At 51.1% G+C, this 19,423-nt stretch overlaps 1 protein-coding gene across 30 annotated transcripts in view; it reads right to left on the bottom strand.

The window, feature by feature from the left end:
- Positions 1-19,423, bottom strand: part of Bin1 (bridging integrator 1) — a 59,123-nt gene that overhangs the window by 11,149 nt on the left and 28,551 nt on the right. For 10 of the 30 annotated variants that reach the window (XM_006525993.4, XM_006525995.4, XM_006525982.4 and 7 more), the window contains exons 2-9: positions 18,412-18,492; positions 12,117-12,171; positions 11,881-11,975; positions 11,402-11,497; positions 10,302-10,409; positions 4,664-4,749; positions 4,448-4,523; positions 2,632-2,714 (exon numbers count right to left, since the gene is read on the bottom strand). In XM_006525993.4, the coding sequence (XP_006526056.1) occupies positions 2,632-2,714; positions 4,448-4,523; positions 4,664-4,749; positions 10,302-10,409; positions 11,402-11,497; positions 11,881-11,975; positions 12,117-12,171; positions 18,412-18,492 (680 nt within the window). Of the gene's footprint in view, positions 1-1,305; positions 1,351-2,631; positions 2,715-4,447; positions 4,524-4,663; positions 4,750-9,554; positions 9,648-10,301; positions 10,410-11,401; positions 11,498-11,880; positions 11,976-12,116; positions 12,172-18,411; positions 18,493-19,423 lie in introns of all 30 variants that reach the window. The other 20 variants (XM_030250491.1, XM_006525987.4, XM_017317916.2 and 17 more) reach the window with 3 other exon arrangements.

The following is a 19,423-nucleotide window of genomic DNA, read 5'->3' as shown; positions in this document are numbered from 1 at the left end:
CATGTGAGGACAATGGCCCCATGTGTAAACCCATGCATGTGTGCATGTATGAACCCCACAGACCTACATGTGAAGAAAGTCATATGCTGAAGCATTGTGTCCAAAGAATGTATTCATAAGCATATGTCCTATAAGTCCATATATATAACCTACGTTTGCATGTGAGCCCTTAGGAATCCCTTTATGGAATTCCATGTCCGTATGCATGGGCAGAGTAGAAGTGTGAAGACCAGAGCATGCTTCTGTATGGTTCATAGGGGGCTTGTCTTGGAAGCAAGGGTGCAGCAGCGAGAACCAATCTCCTCCCCACCTGGGCCTCATAGCACAAGCAAGCCAGACATCCTAGAGGCAAAGTGAGTCTCTTACATCAGACAGGAGCCTCTTCACTCAGCCTACTCCCTAGTCTGCTCCGCAGACCTCTGTAGCATCTCCCACCTGTCCCTTCCCAACTGCACAGATGTGACCACAACCCAGGAGCCCACCCGCCCGCCCGTTACACTTTCCTTCCCATAGTTCCTCAGCTTAGTGCACACCCTGGAGAAACATCCAAACATAGCAAAGCTGGCATGGATGGACCGGTGGCTTCACTGCAGAGAGGTGATAGTTGACAGAGCGCCAAGCCCTGAGCAGCAGGGTCTCCTTGGGAACACGCGGGTCAGGGATGCACACCTCAGCCACTGGATATGCAGGGGGAGGGGATTCATCCGTGCGGGCAAAAGGCAGCAGCCAACAGTTATCATAGGCCTACTTAATTTAAATAAACTAGCATTGCCAGCTCAGCTTCCAGGATTGCAATGGACACATTTCAGCTGCTCAAGAGCTACATGAAGCAATCAGCTATGGTGTTGACATGTGAAGATCTACAACATTCTAGAAGGACCACTAGAACTGTTACCCCAGACTCCTGATCTGGAGCAGTCTTGTTTTATGAGGGTATACTTGCCTCCCTAAAGAATACATAGCAATATAAAATACAGTGTGTATGGGGAAGGTTTAAGCAAGTGCGGCTCCGTGTCTCCACTCAGTACCTTTTGCACGCCTATACTCATGGTCGATCAGCAGCAGCCCAGGGCTGGCTTTAGCGTATGCAAAGGACAAGGCTAGACTAATCCTCAAACCACATGCCAGTACCTTCTACCTCCCTAGTATCCCAAGTCCGCCATGCCCTCCTGACACATGTCCCCAAGCAACAGGACACACGGGCAGGTTAGGGGTTAGTGGGCCCTTCAACAGGGCACAGTCACAAGGCGCATGCGCAGTCAGGGCGGGGCCCAGAGGCCCGTGGCACTGCACTCAAGGCGGTACCTGTTCTTCTTTCTGCGCAGCCGTGAGAACAGTTTAGTTTTCTTTCTGTGGGGATGGTGGAGTGTGGATGCTTCATTTGGAGAAGCTAGGAGAACTAGGCTTTCCTCCGCCACCTTCTCCTTCCTTCCTGCTCAGGGGCCTCTAACAAATGGCCACTACCTGCCCTTAGTCTGCCCTTCAGCCTGCTTCTGACCTTTTCCACCCAGCCCATTCTGGACCTTCCCACACTAACCTCAGCCTGCACATCCTCTACCTGTTCCCAGCCCTCCTCCCACTGCTCCTCCCCGGAGATTTCCCATCTATCCCCAGCCTGCCCTGATGTCTCCTGCCTTTACCTCTGTCTTCTAGTCTCCCCTCTAGGACCTGCCCTCAATCTGCACTGCATGTCCCTGTCTGCCCTGTGTCCCTGTCTGTCTGCAGGAGGCCAGGGTGGGGCACAAACAGGTAACCTTAGCGGAGAGTATGATGAAGAACCTGCCCATCCAGCCTGGGCCTGACAATCTTTCCAACTGGGCCAGGTCTTTCTAAGGTGACCACAGCCTAGCCTCATCTCCCCTTCCCCTCCCCCAGGCTCCCCAGAACACCTGCAGGCTCCGCTCTGTCCATTCCACATTCCATTTTCAGAGGAGAGAAAGGAATAAGGCTGTTCACTGAAGCCTTCCAAAGTTCTGGCCAGCAGACCAGTTACCCAAGAAGCAGAGACTTTGCAGAGCAATGGAAAGATGCTGACAGCACTGTCTACATGTGTGCACTCACTCACACTTACACAAACATACACAATCAATACCACACACCCCAACTCTTACACACACACACACACACACACACACACACACACACACACACACACACACACACGGAGTAAGAAGGGAGAGACAGAGAGGGAGGGAGGGGGAAGGCGTGCAATCCCAGACTCCAGGTTGTTTCTATTCCTTCCCCCTCATGACCTCCCTCAGGTGACAGGAGCTCCTGGCAGCTGCCCAGGAAAGGCAGCAAAGGACAAAGTACCAAGGCACTGCTGCCATTCTTGGACCTTACCTTGAGCAAGAGGCAGGAAGGCCTGCATGCCAGGAGCCACAGCCTTGTGTCAACAATAGAGCCCCATCTCCATCTTGACCTCTATTCTACTAAGGCTCTGGGATCTACAGGCTCCCTGGCCACAGACCAAGACTATAGGAGCTATTTCCCTGATGCCAGGAGGCAGAGTCTGGAAGATTTCCAGAGGCCCGCGAGAAGAACAAGGAAGGGTCTCCAGAAGCTGCTTCTGTGGCGCTGACCATCATGCCACAGGGCCCCACTGACCTCACCCTCCCTGCCCTAACCTACCTGGGTTGGGCCTTGACTGTGAAGGTGTTGCTCCCGTGCTGCTTCTCTAGGCTGACCAGGACATCATTGAGGTTCTGATTGAGCTGCAGGAGGAAGAGTGAAGAGAAGCAGGCTTGGACGAGCATCTTCGTCAGGAATAGTTCCTCGCTCCTTCCCCTGCCTCTCCCAGGAGCAGCTTCCCCTGACTCCACCAACGGAAGATGATACCAGCACAGTGAACCCAGAAAGCCAACTGATGGCATAGAAACCAGGGGATGTGAGCCGTATTGCTCACAGCTACTGACTCTGGGGTCATCTTTTCTCTCTTGCTATTTAAAGGGATATCCTAAATGCCACACAAGAGTCTACTGTTTGGGGCAGGGGGAAGTAGAATACCTAACATATTCAAAGCCTTTGGCTGAGCCAAAGGCTTTACATGTTAGGCAAGTACTCTACTACTGGCCCACAGCCCCAGCTCTTTTTGTTTATTTTAGTTTGAGATAATCTCTCAGAAAGCTGCCCTGGCCTCAGACTCACAATTCTTTACCTTAGTCTTCCTACTTGCTGGATTTAAAGCATAAGGCATGTCGACATTTTATTTCTTAAACCTTGTTTTTGAAGATTGCAGGATTTCATGTTAATCCTGGTTATTAAGGTCATTTTGCCAAGACGCCTCCAAACCTAACTACGACTTCCAGAAATCCCTCCAAAAGCACAAGGTAACAGAAGAAAGGGGTTGTCCCATGCAAATGGTGGGGCTCATCACTGAAAATGTTCCTCTTTTTACTTCGGCCACTAGAAAGTACAGAGATTAATTTTTCTCCTACTTATACATAATTCTGTCTTTGGTGTCTTGAACAAATTTTGCATGAAGGTTTCCTTCCCTAAAATACCTGTTTGATTTTTTTTATTTACATATTTCTTATTGGGGGAACACAATTCTGTAGAGTTACGTCTCTCCTTTCACCATTATTTAAGTTCCAGGAACTAAACCTGAATCCCTAACCAGGCTTGTGTGGCACCTTTACCCATCTCAACGGTCTTTTTTTTTTATAAGATTTATTTATTTTATGTATGAGTACACTGTAGCTGCATCAGATCCCATTACAGATGGTTGTGAGGCACCATGTGGTTGCTGGGATTTGAACTCAGGACCTCTAGAAGAGCAGGCAGTGCTCTTAACCGCTGAGCCATCTCGCCAGCCCCATCTCATCAGTCTTAACTGTTGTATGATTTGCCTCAAATCTTCAAGAAGAGGAAACACGGGAAGAAAAGAGAGGCCTTAAACGGGAGGGTGGCAGTCAGGAAAAGGCCCCAAACCAGCTCTTTCTCTTCAGCCCCAAAACCTGGAATCATCATTCACTTCATTCCTCTGGGTCCAAGGGACAAAGTCAGAACAGCCACCATATGGAGTGGGAGAGCTGTCACACCAGGTATCTCCGACCGCCATGTTACACAGCTTCCATTCTAATACAACATAAAAGTGTGAGCTTTATCGCGCCCCCTATGCCAGATGCGGGAAGAGAAATATCCCATTTCCCTACCTTAAGAAACACGGGAGACTGTTTTTTAATTACAAAAATTCTGGTAACTTCTTTATTATTTATTTTTACTGCGGAAAATATCCATCACTATTTCTAGCCCTGAGCTAGATCATAGTCTGAGAAGGGGCTGATCACATTTCCAAAATGTGGTCCAGGGAAGACATACAGGACAGGGCACGGCAGGCTAGGGCTGGACTGAACCACCCACAGCTGCCCCAGGTCACCATAGTACCCAAGCTCCCCCATCCCTGCCTCTGACTGATCCTCTGCACAGCCCAGTCCCCCTGGCCTACCTTACTCATCTCTTTATGGAAGTTTTCCTCCAGACCCGCGATGCTCTGGAACGTGTTGACATAGAAACCTACACGGCTGCCAGAGAGATAGGAGGTGACATGGTGAGAACCATATGCGACGGGATGCTGCATCCTCAGAGACACAGAGCCCTGAAGTCAGTAGACAGACACAGGGCCAGGCTGAACGCCAGGTTCCTGGGCCCCTCCTGACTTTACCTGTTCCACAGGGATGGCAGCTCCTCCTGCAGATCCACGTTCATCTCCTCGAACACCTTCTGGGCTTTGATGAGCTCCTCTTCTGCCTGGGATGGAGAGGCAGTGGGGTACGTCAGCGTCTGTGTGGAACTCTACCCTGGGGAGATGAGCCAGACCTACCCCCCACAGCTGGTACCCTCTCCAGTCTGGATGCGGGACCCAGGGCCTGAGCAGGATAGAGGCAAGACTGAATGTGGATACCCACCCCAGAACTTCCCATTGGAGCCCTAAGGGGACACTCTGGGAATGGGAAGGTTGAGCTGCCATTACAAAGAGAGGGTTTGTCGAGATGGCCAGTAAGAAGGCTGGGGAGATGGTTCGGTTGATAAAGTGCTTTCAGGATGAGCAGGCGGACCTGAGTTTGCTCCCCAGCGACCCACGTGAGAAGCCAGATGTGGTGGAACACCCTAGAAATCCCAGTTCTGGGGAGATGTGCACAGGAAGATCCCCAGAGCTCACTGGGTAGCCTGCCAAACTAAACCAATGTGCCTCAGGTCCCAAAGAGAGATTCTGTCTCAAAATATTAATTCAGACAGCTTCCTAGGGACAATACCAGAACTTGACTCTTAACCTAAACACACAGAGACACACACAGTGGGGGGAGGGGAGCTTGAAAACAAACAACCTAGAGAGTTGGAGTGCAGAGGCAGGCCCCAGACTCAGGCAAACCCTTCCTATCCCCACATCAGTTCCCTTGAGTCAACTGTCAGCCCTGAGATTCAGCTACCGGCTACTGCTTTCTATGGCCCTTCCTGGAGCTCCTGCTTGCTCTCTTGGGGCCAGAGCCTGCTTCCCTTTGGTGTCCAGTTTCTCATTACTTTCATGGGAAAGTTTTTTTTTCCCCACACGTCCCTCTCCTATGATCTGTCCCAACCAAGGACAAGAGGCAATGGGTCAGCACCTCTAAGATGAGGCTGAGAGGACCCAAGTGGCCTGAGATGCCCCTGCTCAGTGGCCATGGCTCTTCCTACATCTCTTACTCTACCAAGAGGTGGCACTAGACCCCAGCACCATGCAGATCTGAGTTACACAGGCAGGGTTGGCTCATATTCAGTTCTGACTCACAACCCAGGCTCCCTGGGGCATCAGGCTCAGGGAAAATGTGAGGCCAGCAGCCTCCCGTTCTAAGGCTGGCGTTGGGACCACAGCCGGCCAGAACACCACTCAGACAGAAGCACACCTTTTTCTTTCTCTCCCAGGCCACGCTGGCCACTTCACCCAGCTTAAGGCACACCAGGACCAGTCCACCGAGCACCCAGCCCTAGTGCACCCCAAGCTGGAGCCTTGGATGGGATATGAGAGCTCTGTGACATCTGACCACCATATACGTCAGGCAACACATGGGCTCCTGAGCAGCCTTTTTTGTCTAATTTTAAAATGGGGGAAAACACACACACACACACACACACAAAATAAAATAAAATAAAATAAAATAAAATAAAATAAAATAAAATAAAAATCAATAACAAGCAAAACCCTTTAAAGGTGAGGCTGGAAAACAGCTCTATGTACAAGGACTTCCGTTTGACCCCCTAGAACCCCACTTTAAATTTGGGGTCTGGGGTCAGAGAGATGGCTTAGTAGTTAGGTTAAAGGCTGCTTCCTGCTCATCCAAAGGACCAGATTCTGTTCTAGCACCCACATCAGGAAGGTCACAACCCCTTTTAATTCCAGTTTCAGGTGACCTGACACCCTCTTCTAGCCTCTGAGGGTACCCTTCCAAAGGTGGCATACACATAGACAGACATACACATAGACAGACATACACACACACACACACACACACACACACACACACACACACACAGAGCAGGACCTGGTGGTATGTGTTGTCCAGCAAAGAGTCAGATGAATACCCTCCCCATTCCCCCTCCCGCCCCCCCCACCCCCCAGCCAGTCAGCCCAGCCTATTTGGTAAGTCTTGGGCCAGTGAGGAAGCCTGTCTCATGTGGTACAGAAACTCACCAAGAAAAAGCACTTGCTACAGGAGCCTGGCAACCTGAATTCAATCCCTGAGGCCGATGTAAAGGTAGAAGAAAAAATGGCTCCACAAAACCTTGCATTTGAACTTTAAGTCTAAAGTGGGTCCTGGGGGTCAAACAGAAGTCCTTCCACATGCAGAGTTAGGTTAAAGGTGCTTCCTGCCCATGTCTTCCCAGCCTCACCCTTAGAGGCTTTTGTTGGATTCTTCTGTGTTTTAATTTGATTCTAAACTGACCTCCACATATGCATGCCCTGCACACTAAGTAATAATAGCAATAATTAAATAATAACAATAATAAAGGTCGACAGTACCTGGCTGGATAGTTTTATGTCAAACTGACACACGAGCTAGAGTTATCTGGAGGGAGGGAACCTCAGCTGAGAAAAGTCCTCTATGAGCTCGAGCGGCAGGCAAGCCCACTAGGCATTATCTTATTAGCGATGGATAGGGAAGGGCCCAGCTCATTGTGAGTGGTTTTGTCCCTGGGCTGGTCATCCTGGATTCTATAAGAAAGCAAGCTGAGCAAACTATGAAGAGTAAACCAGTAAGCAGCACCCCCTCCCGGCATCTGTCAGCTCCCGCCTTCAGGTTCCTGCCCTGTTGGAGCTCCTGAGCTTTCTCCAATGATGGATAGCAATATGGAAGTGTAAAGCCAAATAAACCCTTTCTCCCCAGCCTGCTGTTTCATCAAAGCAATGAAACCCTAATTAAGACAGTATCCGAGGACCTACTCCTGTGGTCAGAGAACACGCCGCGCGCGTGCGCGTGTACACACACACACACTCACACATTCACCCGCACACAGTTAAAGGTGAATTGAGAGGGTGACCTAAAGACAAATGATTCCTTTTGGACAGGTCAGATCAAAGCTGTGAGCCTCTCAGCACAGATAGGTCCAGGGTCCCAGCAACACAGCATAGAACAAGGGCATGTCCACTTTAAATTCCCCGAAGTCAGGGCCTGTGTCTTTTGATGCGTGCCTCATATCCCTGCCTTTTAGGAAGTGCTTGGAAGGCAACTATGTACACCATACCACAAATACCACACCTTAGGAAGCACTCAGAAGTGACAGAGGAGGGAAGAGCTGTGGATAAAACAGACCTCCCAGGCCCCACACCACTCTCCATTCAAAGAAAACGAGCTGACTGGAGAGTCTAGACCTGTCTTGCAGGCAAACCCAACAGGCTGGAGCAAGTCTGCAGAGCTCCCAGGACCAGCCAGGGCCATAGGAAAGCCAGTCAGGTCTACAAGCACAGCCAGCAGAGGATACACTGTCCCTTAAAGTCAAATCTTCTCTCAGGGTGGATTAGGGTCCCAAGTTGAAGCTCACAGCTTGCTACTGGCGCCTACTAGTGACAAGGGTAGCTGTAAAGTTGCTCTAGTTTTCCAGTTAGGCATTAGGAGGGGAGAGACAAGAGGGAGGTGTCCCATGGGAAATGTGAATTGGCCCAGTATCTGAAAGGTGACCCTGTGGCTCAGCCTCCCCTGCTGCTCCCCCACGGTGACCTAAGAGGCCCTAAAGCATCAGGCAGACCCTGTCCCAGGGCCTAAAGTGTCCCTGGGGCCGCTCCAATTCATTCAAAGTACTCCACTTTGAAGGGGAAGGAACGCCCGAATGCCAGCTCCAGCTCTAGCCCCTCCCACCACGCATCCGTCCTCGTATTTCTCCTGCTCTACCTCCCAAGGCTCAGTGGGCGTTCCCAGAACTGTAAATCCACACCCACAGGCTCTGAAAAGCCAATCACCTTAATCCTAACCTCAGTGCCTCCAAAGTTAGCCCCAAGCCTTGGTCTTCAAGATATTAAGCAGTGGTTCATAACAGAAATTAGGCAGCTAGCCCTGTCAGGTCGGATCTCCTCCTCCTCCGTCCTGCATATTTGATCCGTGCGGTTGGAGAAGATGAAATCAATCGGGAGGTGGCCCCGGAAAAATGGGGCACTGTCCAGGAGAAATCCGACCTCTTCCTGGGTCAAGTCTTGGCTACCTGCCTCGTCCCCTCTACAAAGGGTTTCCTGAGTCTCAAGCAAGGTTGGAAGGAAAATCAAACGAACAAACAAACAAACAAAAATGTGGCCCATTTCTCTTGATCTACCTGCCTCATCTCTAGCTGACCCCAGCCAAACTTTAGCCAGTTCCAGGTTCAGGACACCAAGAAGACTGTAGGATCCCCTAGCAAGGTGGCAGTATAGCCCAATGATTAGTAGAAAGTCCTTTTCAACCTTTGCCCTTCATGTAATCTCCAAAGGATGACCCTCCTGGACCCCGGTCTCCCTGATAGGTCTTAGCATCCTGGCCAGGATACAGAGGCTTCCTGGAGTCTCCTCCAGTGGCCAGGCTCTGAGTCCTCTGTAGCAAGGACCACTTTGATGGAGCCCAGACCAAGGGCCAGGTTAACTACCCCAGGGCTTGACTCAGCTGCAGCCAGCTCTGGGATCCTGGGAATACGAGTGCCATTGGGAGCAGATAGGTTTCTTCGAAATAACGTTGGAACTTCCAAACAGCTTGAGGAACAGGGCAGGAGCCCCCAGAGACACTGGAATGCTCAAAGGTGTTCCTGGTACAGGATGCCAGTCATCTGAAAAGCGCACAGACCTGGGTAGGTGCCCGGGTCAGCCATAACTTCTAGACACTTGGTCAGGTGTCTCCTCTAAAATAGGAGTCTCAAAGGAATCTAAAAGCCCCACCGAACCCCGCCCCGTGACACACGCCTCCAGTTCAGACACTGGCCCTGCCTGCCTCCAAACCCCAGGAAGAAGATGAGCCCTCCCTTATCCCAGAGAAGCTTGTGGAGGCCAGGCAGATAGACACCCAGGAGAGGACAACAGACCGGAAGGCGCCAGCACGTGCAAGGTTAGAAGCCAGTATCACCTGATTTCGGAGCAGGTTAGTTTGAGCTACAAGATGAGCCTGTAGTTTGCCTTGGCACCACTGGGGGGCGGCTTTCTCAAGCAGCGAGACAGGCTGGGGGAAAGGAGGGGGGAGGGAAGGAGAGGTCATGGCAAAGGAGAATGGAGAGACAGGAGGGAGGTGGGAGAAAAAAAAACAGAGACATAGATAATTAAACACCAAGCCCACACTCCCATGCAGAGAAAGACAAGCCAGCCCCCATCTGGAGGCAGGCCTGCAGCAGGTGTGGCCTCTCCCCTCCCCAACCCCCAAGGCTGAGAAAATAAGGGGACTCCCACCCAAGTGGGTGTGGAGAGGGGGTGTCGAACTGCACAACAGCTATAAGAAAAGTAAGCAGGATAGAGGGGTTTAGCACATAGGGCTCCGCCACCCACCCATACGCGGCACAGGACTATGTGACCAGCCCACGGGCTTGTTCCAGCAAGATAGAGTCACATCGGATCCCATGACAGAATTCCGCTCAGTGCATTGAGCAAGATAGTGCCACACCAGGGAAACCCAAGCTGGGTCTATTCTCATTCTGGAAGACTGCCTCAGAGCAGGGCAAACGGGTAGAAAGAGGCCAGCAACAGTCCCCACCCGCCTGCCTAGGCACCCACCACAGGGTCTTCTATCTGGCCCTGGACTCAGCACCATCCCCACCCACAGCTGGGAACCTTGGAATTAACCTCTCTTGGATTCCCTGACCCTGTCGCAGCCCACCCTTACCTTGGCAATTTTGGCTTCATCCTTCTTTTTGGCGGTTTGAAGAGACTCATAGTGGTGCCGGGCACTGTCATAGTCCACCAGCTTCCGCCCCCGCTTGGCAATGCGCGACTAGGGAGCAGAGAGGAGGAGAGATCAGTGGGGCCTGGTGCCAAGATCCCCAGGCTGGGCCCAGAGAAAGGCAGGCAAGAGAAACACAGCAGGCCTGAAGTAGCATATCTGGATCCAGACTCCAATCTGGCCACAGAGCCTTCTGGAGGCAGGAAGTTCACTCTGCAGGGCACTCTGTCCTTTCTGTATCCCCCACTTCCCTGGCAACAGGGATTCACCTGTCAGACACTCTAGCCAGGACCATCTGAGCTGAACCTCTTCCTCAGCCAGGCCCCAGATTCTTGAACCACTCTTAGTGACTGTATATATCTGCACTGCCTGTAAGTGAGATAGCCCCTCCTAAACGCCCTAGGCTCCTTAGGCTCCTGAACATCCATGGACACAGCACCTAGGGGCCCAGAGGCATGAGTGGAAACCTTAGTATCCAAGGCTCCAAGCACAGATTCAGTTCCAACAGAAGTAGCCGGGTTTCTGAACATTGTATAATATAAACATAACCCACACTGTTAACGGGCAACACACACCCTACCAAACACACAGCACACGTGGGGGGGACCTTTGGCTTACATGTGCTTACACACATCACACCTATGCCCCTGCCTGAGATTGTATCAGTAGTAACTATCACTGAAAAGGAAATGCTCTCACTTGCCACACTGCCCAAAAGCTGTGCAGGGGCACCAGGGATGCAGCTTTGTAAGTTGTCACTCAAGCTAGGGTAGGCATAACCCCCAAGAAACTATGAGTATACTTGGGTAAAATGATTTCTTTGGGGTATTATCAGTGCCCTATATCTCCCCTGATATAGCCAGCTAGTGGCTGGTCACAGATAGACCAGTCCTGAAGAGACAAAGTGCCAGGCTAAGCACATACCTGGCCACAGGGCAGTCACCTCCTACCTGAGCCAGCCCTACATTGTAGGCTTCTCCCAGACTCCAGCTCCTTCCACAAGCTCCAACCCAAGCAAGACAATGGGCCCAGAGGTTTCTTACCTTGATATCAGGGAACTGGCCTAGGTAGGTGTCCATGGTCAGCAGAGCCTGGTCCACCAGCTTCTGGTGGTAGTCCATCCAGAGTAGGTCATTGTTCTGAAACATAGAAACAGGAGCGTTTGTAGAGCTAAGCCACACTGTCTGCAGCTCTCATCACAGAGCCCACCACTTCAAAGCTCTATGGACTCTCAGTGCCTTGGTTTCCTGAGGTCGTGGTGTCCCTGGGATGACAGCAAGGTATGGATACAGTAAAGACTATTAGGGTCTGCAAGGGAGACTGTATGACTTTCTCAAAGGTCAGTGTGACAAGTACCAGAAGCACAGACTGCAGAAGAGGAAGGCAACTTGGCTAGGTCTACGTTGTGTATGAGTGCCAGAGAATCAGCGTAGCTTGCATCAGAAGGTGAGACATTGCAGGGACAGGAGCTAAAGCCAAAAGGGCCTTGGGGGAAGAACCAAGGGCACCCACCCATGCTTACCTCTGCAATCTTGTTTGCTTCATCCCTGCCAGGCCACTCGGGCTCATACACCTCCTGAAGACACTCACTCAGCTTCTTGGAGGCTTCGTGCATCGCTGTGGGGTAGGGAGAGGTGCATGGGCTCCACATGCCATCCCCCACCCAGCCATTGCCACCACAAATGTGGCCCAGCTGACCCACACCTTGGCCCACCTCAGCTTGACAGCCCCAAATCCTTACAGAGAGACGTACCCTACCTTTAACAGAAGCCAGATAGGTCCGAAGATCCTTCTGCAGCCGGGTACCCTCTGTCTGCCAGAAAAGCCAAGAACAAGGTCAGGTCCTGGGGACCCTGTCACCAACCCTCCCCTTCCTACTACCAATTGCATGACAAACCAGTCTTCACTCTTGCCAACAGCCACCAACCTGTGTTCTCCCTACAAGGTGGAACCTCAGAGAGTTAGCAGCTGTGGCCCTCTGGCCATTGTTCCTGTCATTGTTACTCTCTTCATTGGGAGCCCCACAGCCTCACTTGTCAGCCACCACTCAGTAGTGTTAGAATGGCTAGAAGACAGACCCCTGCACAGTGATGCCACATTATGTATGTATGTATGTATGTATGTATGTATGTATGTATGTATGTGATACCATATAGAGTACACAAACGCAGCAGTTCCGATCTCGGATGACAGTGAACATGTGACAAATGAGCACAGAAGCATGTCCAGGTGGGTTCAAGGCCCATCAGGCACCTTGTTCTGCAATTTTAGGTAGCACCTAGGAACAGAGACTCTCACAGTGCCAAAGTAAGGACACAGTGCTCCTGTGAGTCTTCACGGGGACTATGGTGCTGATGGATAGAAGGTGGCAGACTCCAAGAAGAAGAAAAGCCCAGAGTTAGCGGAGAACAGAAGTATAGAGATACTGCCAAGAACTCCAAGGGCCTCCAGCCCAGGTGAGAGAGATCGTGGAGAAGGCTGTAGAGGAGTTGGCAGACTAGACTCTTTCTGAGCTAGCAGAGTAGCAGAACCCCAGAGGCAGCAGAGAGGATGGTACCATGGGCTAGACCTCACGTCCCTATGATATAGAAATGGACCAGGAATGCTGAGACCAGGGTACAGGGCGGGTTACAACAGGAGAGAGTCCTCAGACTATCGAAAGTGCGAAGCAGAACAAAGGAACAAACAAGTTTGAGGGTCATGCAATAAGCAAGTCAGTATACTTCCCTGAGCCTTGAGAACACAAAACAAGTAATGACCCTGCTTGGCATACCACAAGTGCTCGGGAACAGCTCAGATGAGACACTGGGCCCCAGAGCTGTGAAGTCAGGAGGTGGGTTTCATACTGGGAAGGGGTATGTGGCTGAGGCTGGTCTGTCTTGGCCCCTCCCGCTCTGGAGGAGAGGGATGCAGATATGGCACAGGAGACCTAGAGGGTGCAGCACTCCAGCCTGAAGATGATCTCTGCCCATACTGGTCCACCTCCAGGAAGGGCATTCAGGGACTGGCCGCTTTCCTGACTCAACCCAGCACGCTCTTACCTCTATTGCCTATCCCTCTTCCTCGGCTGGGACCTGCACGTCTCCCTGGTGCCCACAGCCCTGTGTACCATCTTCTTACCACCACTTGACAAAGATGCTGTGAGATCAGCAACATACTGAGCATCATACGAAGCCTGGGAGATTCAGGGAGCACCTCCAAGCAGAGGGAGGGCTCGGGCTAGCTGGGTAACTGCTAACAGTGTCTCCCGGGGAAGCTCCTGATCTGTGCAGAACTCTAAGCTCCCTCCCCAAGGTTATATAAACAGTAACAATTGCTGGGGGGCGGAGGGGAGGGTAGAGAAGACGCTCCAGCCAGCCACACTGCCTGCAAGTCAGGAAACGCTAGGGGTACAGCTTTGGTGAGTCATTACCCATGCTGGGTGGGCTTCTCAGTACACAGCTGCCTTTGACTCACCCGTGCGCACTCCAACAAACTCACTAGTTCACTACGCTTGACTTGGATAGAATCCAAGTTTTGCCGTCTGCACTCTGCTTCACAGCCAAGGACACTAGCCCCAGTGGTTTAAGAAAAACACACAAAATAAACCAGAGAGGGTGAAAGGATCAAAATCTCTCTCTAAAACTCTCTCTGTCCCCCTAGAGAATAGCTGTGCTTTGAGAAACACTGGAGGCCCATCCTGGAGCCCTGTCAGACACCCACACCCACAGATGCACAGGCCTGTTATATGAAATGTCAAAGAATACGCACAGACTCTGCATGTGTCCTCCTGTGTACTGTACGCCACCTATCTATACATTATTCATAATGCAAATGGCATATGAACAGCACACTGCGTTGCTTTTGTTTATATAATCTTGTTTGTTGTTGTTGTTTCTAGGAACATCTTCACTCTGCAGTTAGTTAGATCCACAGATGAGCATCATGCAGATAAGGGAGGCTGACCACCTGGCATGTAGCCCTGGCCAGATAGAATTCTGAAGACCCAAGTTCAAGGCTCACTGGGAACAAATTAAATGAGGAAACAAAAGCCTGACCTAGAAGTGTCCCAAGACAGGATGTGAGGCTTGCGGCACTGGACAGTTAGAATCCCGGTACTCCAAAGTGTCCCCACTTTAACACCTTAAATCCTTCACTGTTAGGGGTGAGGGTTAAAGTGCGCTCCTGCGGTGATGCTATTCTATTACCCAGTGCCATAGAACCTTCCAGACCCAGCTTCTCTTTCTGCTAAGCATCCCTCACCCCAGCCATACCTTCAGCCCCCTTCCTATCTCTTCCAAAGCATGTACCAAAGCAAGAGGCTCCCCATGGGCTATGCATTCACTCAACAGCTACAGGCTGTGCCAAGGCTCCTTGTGCCTCCCCAGACACTGAGCTGTGAGCAAGGGACTACCCAGAACTGCCTTCCTTGGTACCTAAATAGGATAGCTGGGCAGTAACTCTCTACAAGTTCTGAGTTCCAGTGCCATTAGAGTCCAGCTAGAGGAGAATGTTCTAGGCCATTGCTCAGCTGGGCCCATGAGTGTTAGTAAGGGTCTAACACGGAGCCAGAGGAGGCCGAGTCCAGCCAGCCTCCACACACCCCTGTTAGGCCTTCCTCTACTCAGTTCCACCCTAAGCCTGCAGACTCGGACTCCCAGCTCCTAGTGGTTCTAGGGACAGTTGACTTCAGCTCCAACTCTCGCTGCTAGGCATTCAGTGCCAGGGACAGGATTTTACTCTAAGCAGCCAAGAGTAGGGCTTTCACACCTCGGTGAGCCTTAGGACCCAGCAGTCTAGAGCAGTCCTATGAGTAATAGCTCAACCAACCTGGAATCCCATGATAGTTTCTAGAGGGTTGAATGGGGTATGCAGTACTGGAGGCTGAAAGCACATAGTCTCCCTAGGATACATATTAGGACACACTTGAAACTATTTTGCGTAACTTTGAATAAAGTAATCCCTACAAGATCTTTTTTATTAATCATTCCATTCATTTACATCTCAAATGATATCCTACTTCCTGGTTACCCCTCCACAACCCCCCCCCATCCCACATCCATCCTCTCTCCCCTCCCCTTTGCTTCCATGAGGGTGCTCCCCCACCCACCCACCCTCTCCCACCGCACTGCTCCAGCGTCCCTCTACACTGGGGCATCAAACCCCACAGGACCAAGGGCCTCCCCTCCCGTTGCTGTCAGGCAAGGCTATCCTCTGCTACCTATGTATCTGGAGCCATGGATCCCTCCCTGTAACACTCCTTGGTTGGTGGTCTAGTCTCTGGGAGCACTGGGTGGTCTGGCCAGCTAATGTTGTTCTTCCTATGGGGTTGCAATCCCCCTCCGCACCTCCAGTCCTTCTGCCAGTTCTCCCACGGGGTCCCTGAGCTCAGTCTGATGGCTGGCTCTAAGCATCCACATCTGCACTGTCAGTTAAGGAGCCAACCACAAGTCAACTCTGATATGAGCCAAGCCTAAGGCAGCTCCTCTATGTTAATGAAACAGCCCTAAGCTGAGAGCCCGGATGGCCCAGATCTCACACCCACTGAAACAATATGGAAAAGCTGAAATTTTGGAGGTGGCCCCATGATTGTACTGCTGTGCTCCTGAGATGGCAACTCAAGCCTCTGCACTGATCCCAACGGGCAAGGGGACTTTGAGCCTGGCCACTGTGTGACTCTGGCTCCAGTTTCCTACACCTTTGCTGCACCCATCAGCGCTGATCATGGCTCTCAAAGACAATCTGGAACTTCCAACAGCACCACCCTCCCAATCTGACACAGCTGAAGGACCTAACGCCATGGGTCAAACCTGCTCCAAAATGCCCTCCCTGGAGAGAAATCCCAGTAGAAGCCTGCATATTCTGCCCAACAGTTCACCACTTGGTCTGTTTAAATGAGACTACCATAATCTCTGTATAGAATTGTTGTAAAGAGTCTTTGTGTGAACAAACCAAGCATATTTGGAAGGTAAACCTGACTCTTAACTGCCAAGTACCTCAAAGCCTACTAGCTCTGCCCATTACGGTCACTCAGGACAAGGCAGAAGTCAAGGGTGACTGTGCTACCTGTGACTGGCACCAACTGGGCCAGAAGAGAGCCATCCACCTGGGTCACCTGAGGGTAAGTAACAGCAGGTCACCTCTGCCACCTCCAGAGGACACAGAAGGAGTCAGAGATCTACTGCCCTGAGACTGAATACATTGTCAGCTTTATACTAACAGAGTTGGGTTCACTACGCTGAAGACTCCATCCAGAGCCAGAGGAGGAAGTGGGGCTTCCAATAGCCTGCTCTGATCTCAGCTCTGTAGGCTGGCAGAGGACCATGCTCACTACAGCTCCTGGATTCTTTCCCTCAAGCATAGAGAACGGCCCCCATACCCTTTCCACACCCCACCCCCAGCCCTTTGCCAAGTTATCTCTCATATACACCAGGCTGCTCCAAACCTGTATAACCTCCAAGTGATGCAAAGGACACCCCAAAACAGCAATCACAAAACTACCCTTCACTTAGAAGAGTTCTCTGTTTCTATCACTATCCGTGTGCTGGTGGTTCAATTCCCTGTTCTGGAACACGAGAACTTAGACATCCCAGCAGGTGCCCTCCAGGCCCAGAGCCATGCCTGTAAACACTATGGGAAGAATAGGAAGTGCTACTCTGCTGGCCCAGGCCACGTGGACGTCAGCTTCTGTCTCTGTGCTTTCCTGTCCTCCCCCTACCAGCCCAGCCTGCCTTAAAGGGACATGAGCAGTCCCACTCCAAGCTCTCAGCATCCACTCAGGGCTGCGTGAACGTAGAGGAAGTGAAACAGCCCAGAGTCCAAATTTCAATCTCCACGCCCCACTAAACTAGCCATGTGGCTTTAACTGTTCCTCACCACAGTGCTTCCTCTGACAATAAAGAAAATACCAAAAGCTGAGGGTTTAGTTTAGCTCGGTTGGTAGAGTGCTTGCTATCAAACACAACGCCATCCCAAGTACTACATAAACTGTATGGTAGAACAAGCCTGTAAGGCAGACAAGGCTATGCATGGCCCACAGTGAGTACATACGTAATAGCAGTCTCCAAAGGGGCCTCAAAGCTGCCCACAGCCTGAAGAAAACAGCTAAGGTGGGGACATGCCTTGCCTCACAAGACACAGACTCGGAGGCTGGGGCTTCTGACTGCTTGTTCAAGCTTCCATTTGGCAGACAAAGAAGCTAAGGCAGAAGATGCCCCCCCCCCCCCGTCAGGGGACATACTCACCTCCCATTACTGGCCGAGGGACAAGTAGCCACAGTGGCTCCCACTGCTGCTATCTCTGGCAGGCCAGGTGCCATGTCCTTAAGCACTCTCCTGACACACTTCCCCATTCTCTCTTGCTGTTCACCAACCCTCTCCCAGCATCCTCTTTGACCTTCCCAGCATGCTCCAGCTTTCTCCCAGCATGCTGTCACTCCCAGATCCTAGGCCAAGCTAATGAGACGCTTCCCCTGGGTTCCAGACCAGCTACAGAGGCATCCAAGGCCCATCATAGACTAGGAGTAGCATGAAGCTGGAGTCTTACAGCCTGGTCCTACCCCATTCTAGCAGAGCTCTAACCTCACCTCCCATTCCCTGCCCCTTTCTTTGTGGCCTCAGATTCTCAGGGGTCTATGCTGAAGAAGCCATTGGCTATGGCCTAGCTGGCTCAGCCTCCCTCAGCTGCCTTGCCTTTCACCAACCCTCAACTAGGGAATGGTGAAGGTCATTTGCATTTGGGATATTCAGGGTTTTCCCTTCGGAAAAGTCCTTCCTTGTATCTGTTTCCTCCACACTGTCTACATAATTAAGCCTAGAATGTATCCTGGTAAGGATGCCCTAAGAGTGTTTCCAGGCTTTAGAGTCAGACACCTTGGATCTGGATCTACTTCCAAAGCTGGATGGCCTTGAATAATTGACCCTACATCTCTGAGATTTGCTGCTTGATCTATGAAAGGGTCCTCCACAACCTCGCCGACCCACACTATTCCCTCCTCTGAGCTTTCCTACTCCACAAATATGGTCCTCACCATCTCCTACCTAGCAAACGCTGTCCCACCTCCATAAACACTCACCAGCTGCTTATTGAAGTTCTGGACACACTGCTCAAACTGCTCGTCCTTCGTCTCGTCCGCCTTCCCCAGTTTCTGCAGGACCTGCCGCACAGAGAGAAGGGGCAACATCAGCTTGAGAAGCCAGGGGCCGGAACAAGGGTGCTCAGTCAAGAAAGACTGGGGCCCGAAGATCATGAGGACTGTCCCTTGTGCAATGGGCAGAATGGTTGTATACCCACACTTCCTGTGTTGGAAGGTTTATCCTAACAACACAGTGTGGGCAGAAGACCAAATGGAAGGTAACCAGGCCAAGAGGGCTTTTTCATCACAGGTGGAAAAATGGGCGCCATTATCAAGAGAATAGGTCAGTTCTTACAAGTGACTTACTTGGGCGGTGCGCCTCAGTACTGACACATGATTGGTTCCAGGACTCTGATCCAATACCAAGTCCCACCAGTGTTCATTCCTTGTATAAAACTGAGTAGTATACCATAGTGATGCACACACCCTCCCTTGTACATATTAACTTGGATAAGCATTTCTCCAACTATCTGCCAAATGCGATACAGTAAAGACCTGGTTACAAGACTTGGTGCCACTGGGATATGGAAGGACATGGGAGAGAGTTAAGTCATTGAGGACAGGCCCTTGAAGACACTCCTGGGGCTCCACCCCCTTCTCCTTCTCTCATTCGCTTCCTGTCTGCTATAAGAAAAGGAACTTCTCCAACCATGTACACTTCCCAGAAATGACACGCTGGCTCACACTGGGCCCAAAGCTATGAGCAAAACCAACTGAAGATTTTAACTTCTAACTTGGGCACCAAACAGACCTATCCTCTTTTGTTCTGATTTGGTTTTGTGTTTTGGGTTTTTTGTTTGTTTGTTTGTTTTTGTTTTTTTAAGGGGCTGCCTTTTTTAAAATTGGAGAACAATATAATACAGTATATTTCAATCAGTCTTTTTCCCTCTTCCAACTCCTCCCAGAACCTCCCACCTTCCTACCCACTCAATTTCACACATTCTTTTTCTGC

The sequence above is a fragment of the Mus musculus genome, chromosome 18, assembly GCF_000001635.26.
Source record: "Mus musculus strain C57BL/6J chromosome 18, GRCm38.p6 C57BL/6J".
Classification (NCBI taxonomy): Eukaryota; Metazoa; Chordata; class Mammalia; order Rodentia; family Muridae; genus Mus; species Mus musculus.
Note: the sequence above shows the minus strand (reverse complement) of the source record. Positions and strands in the feature narration are given on the sequence as shown.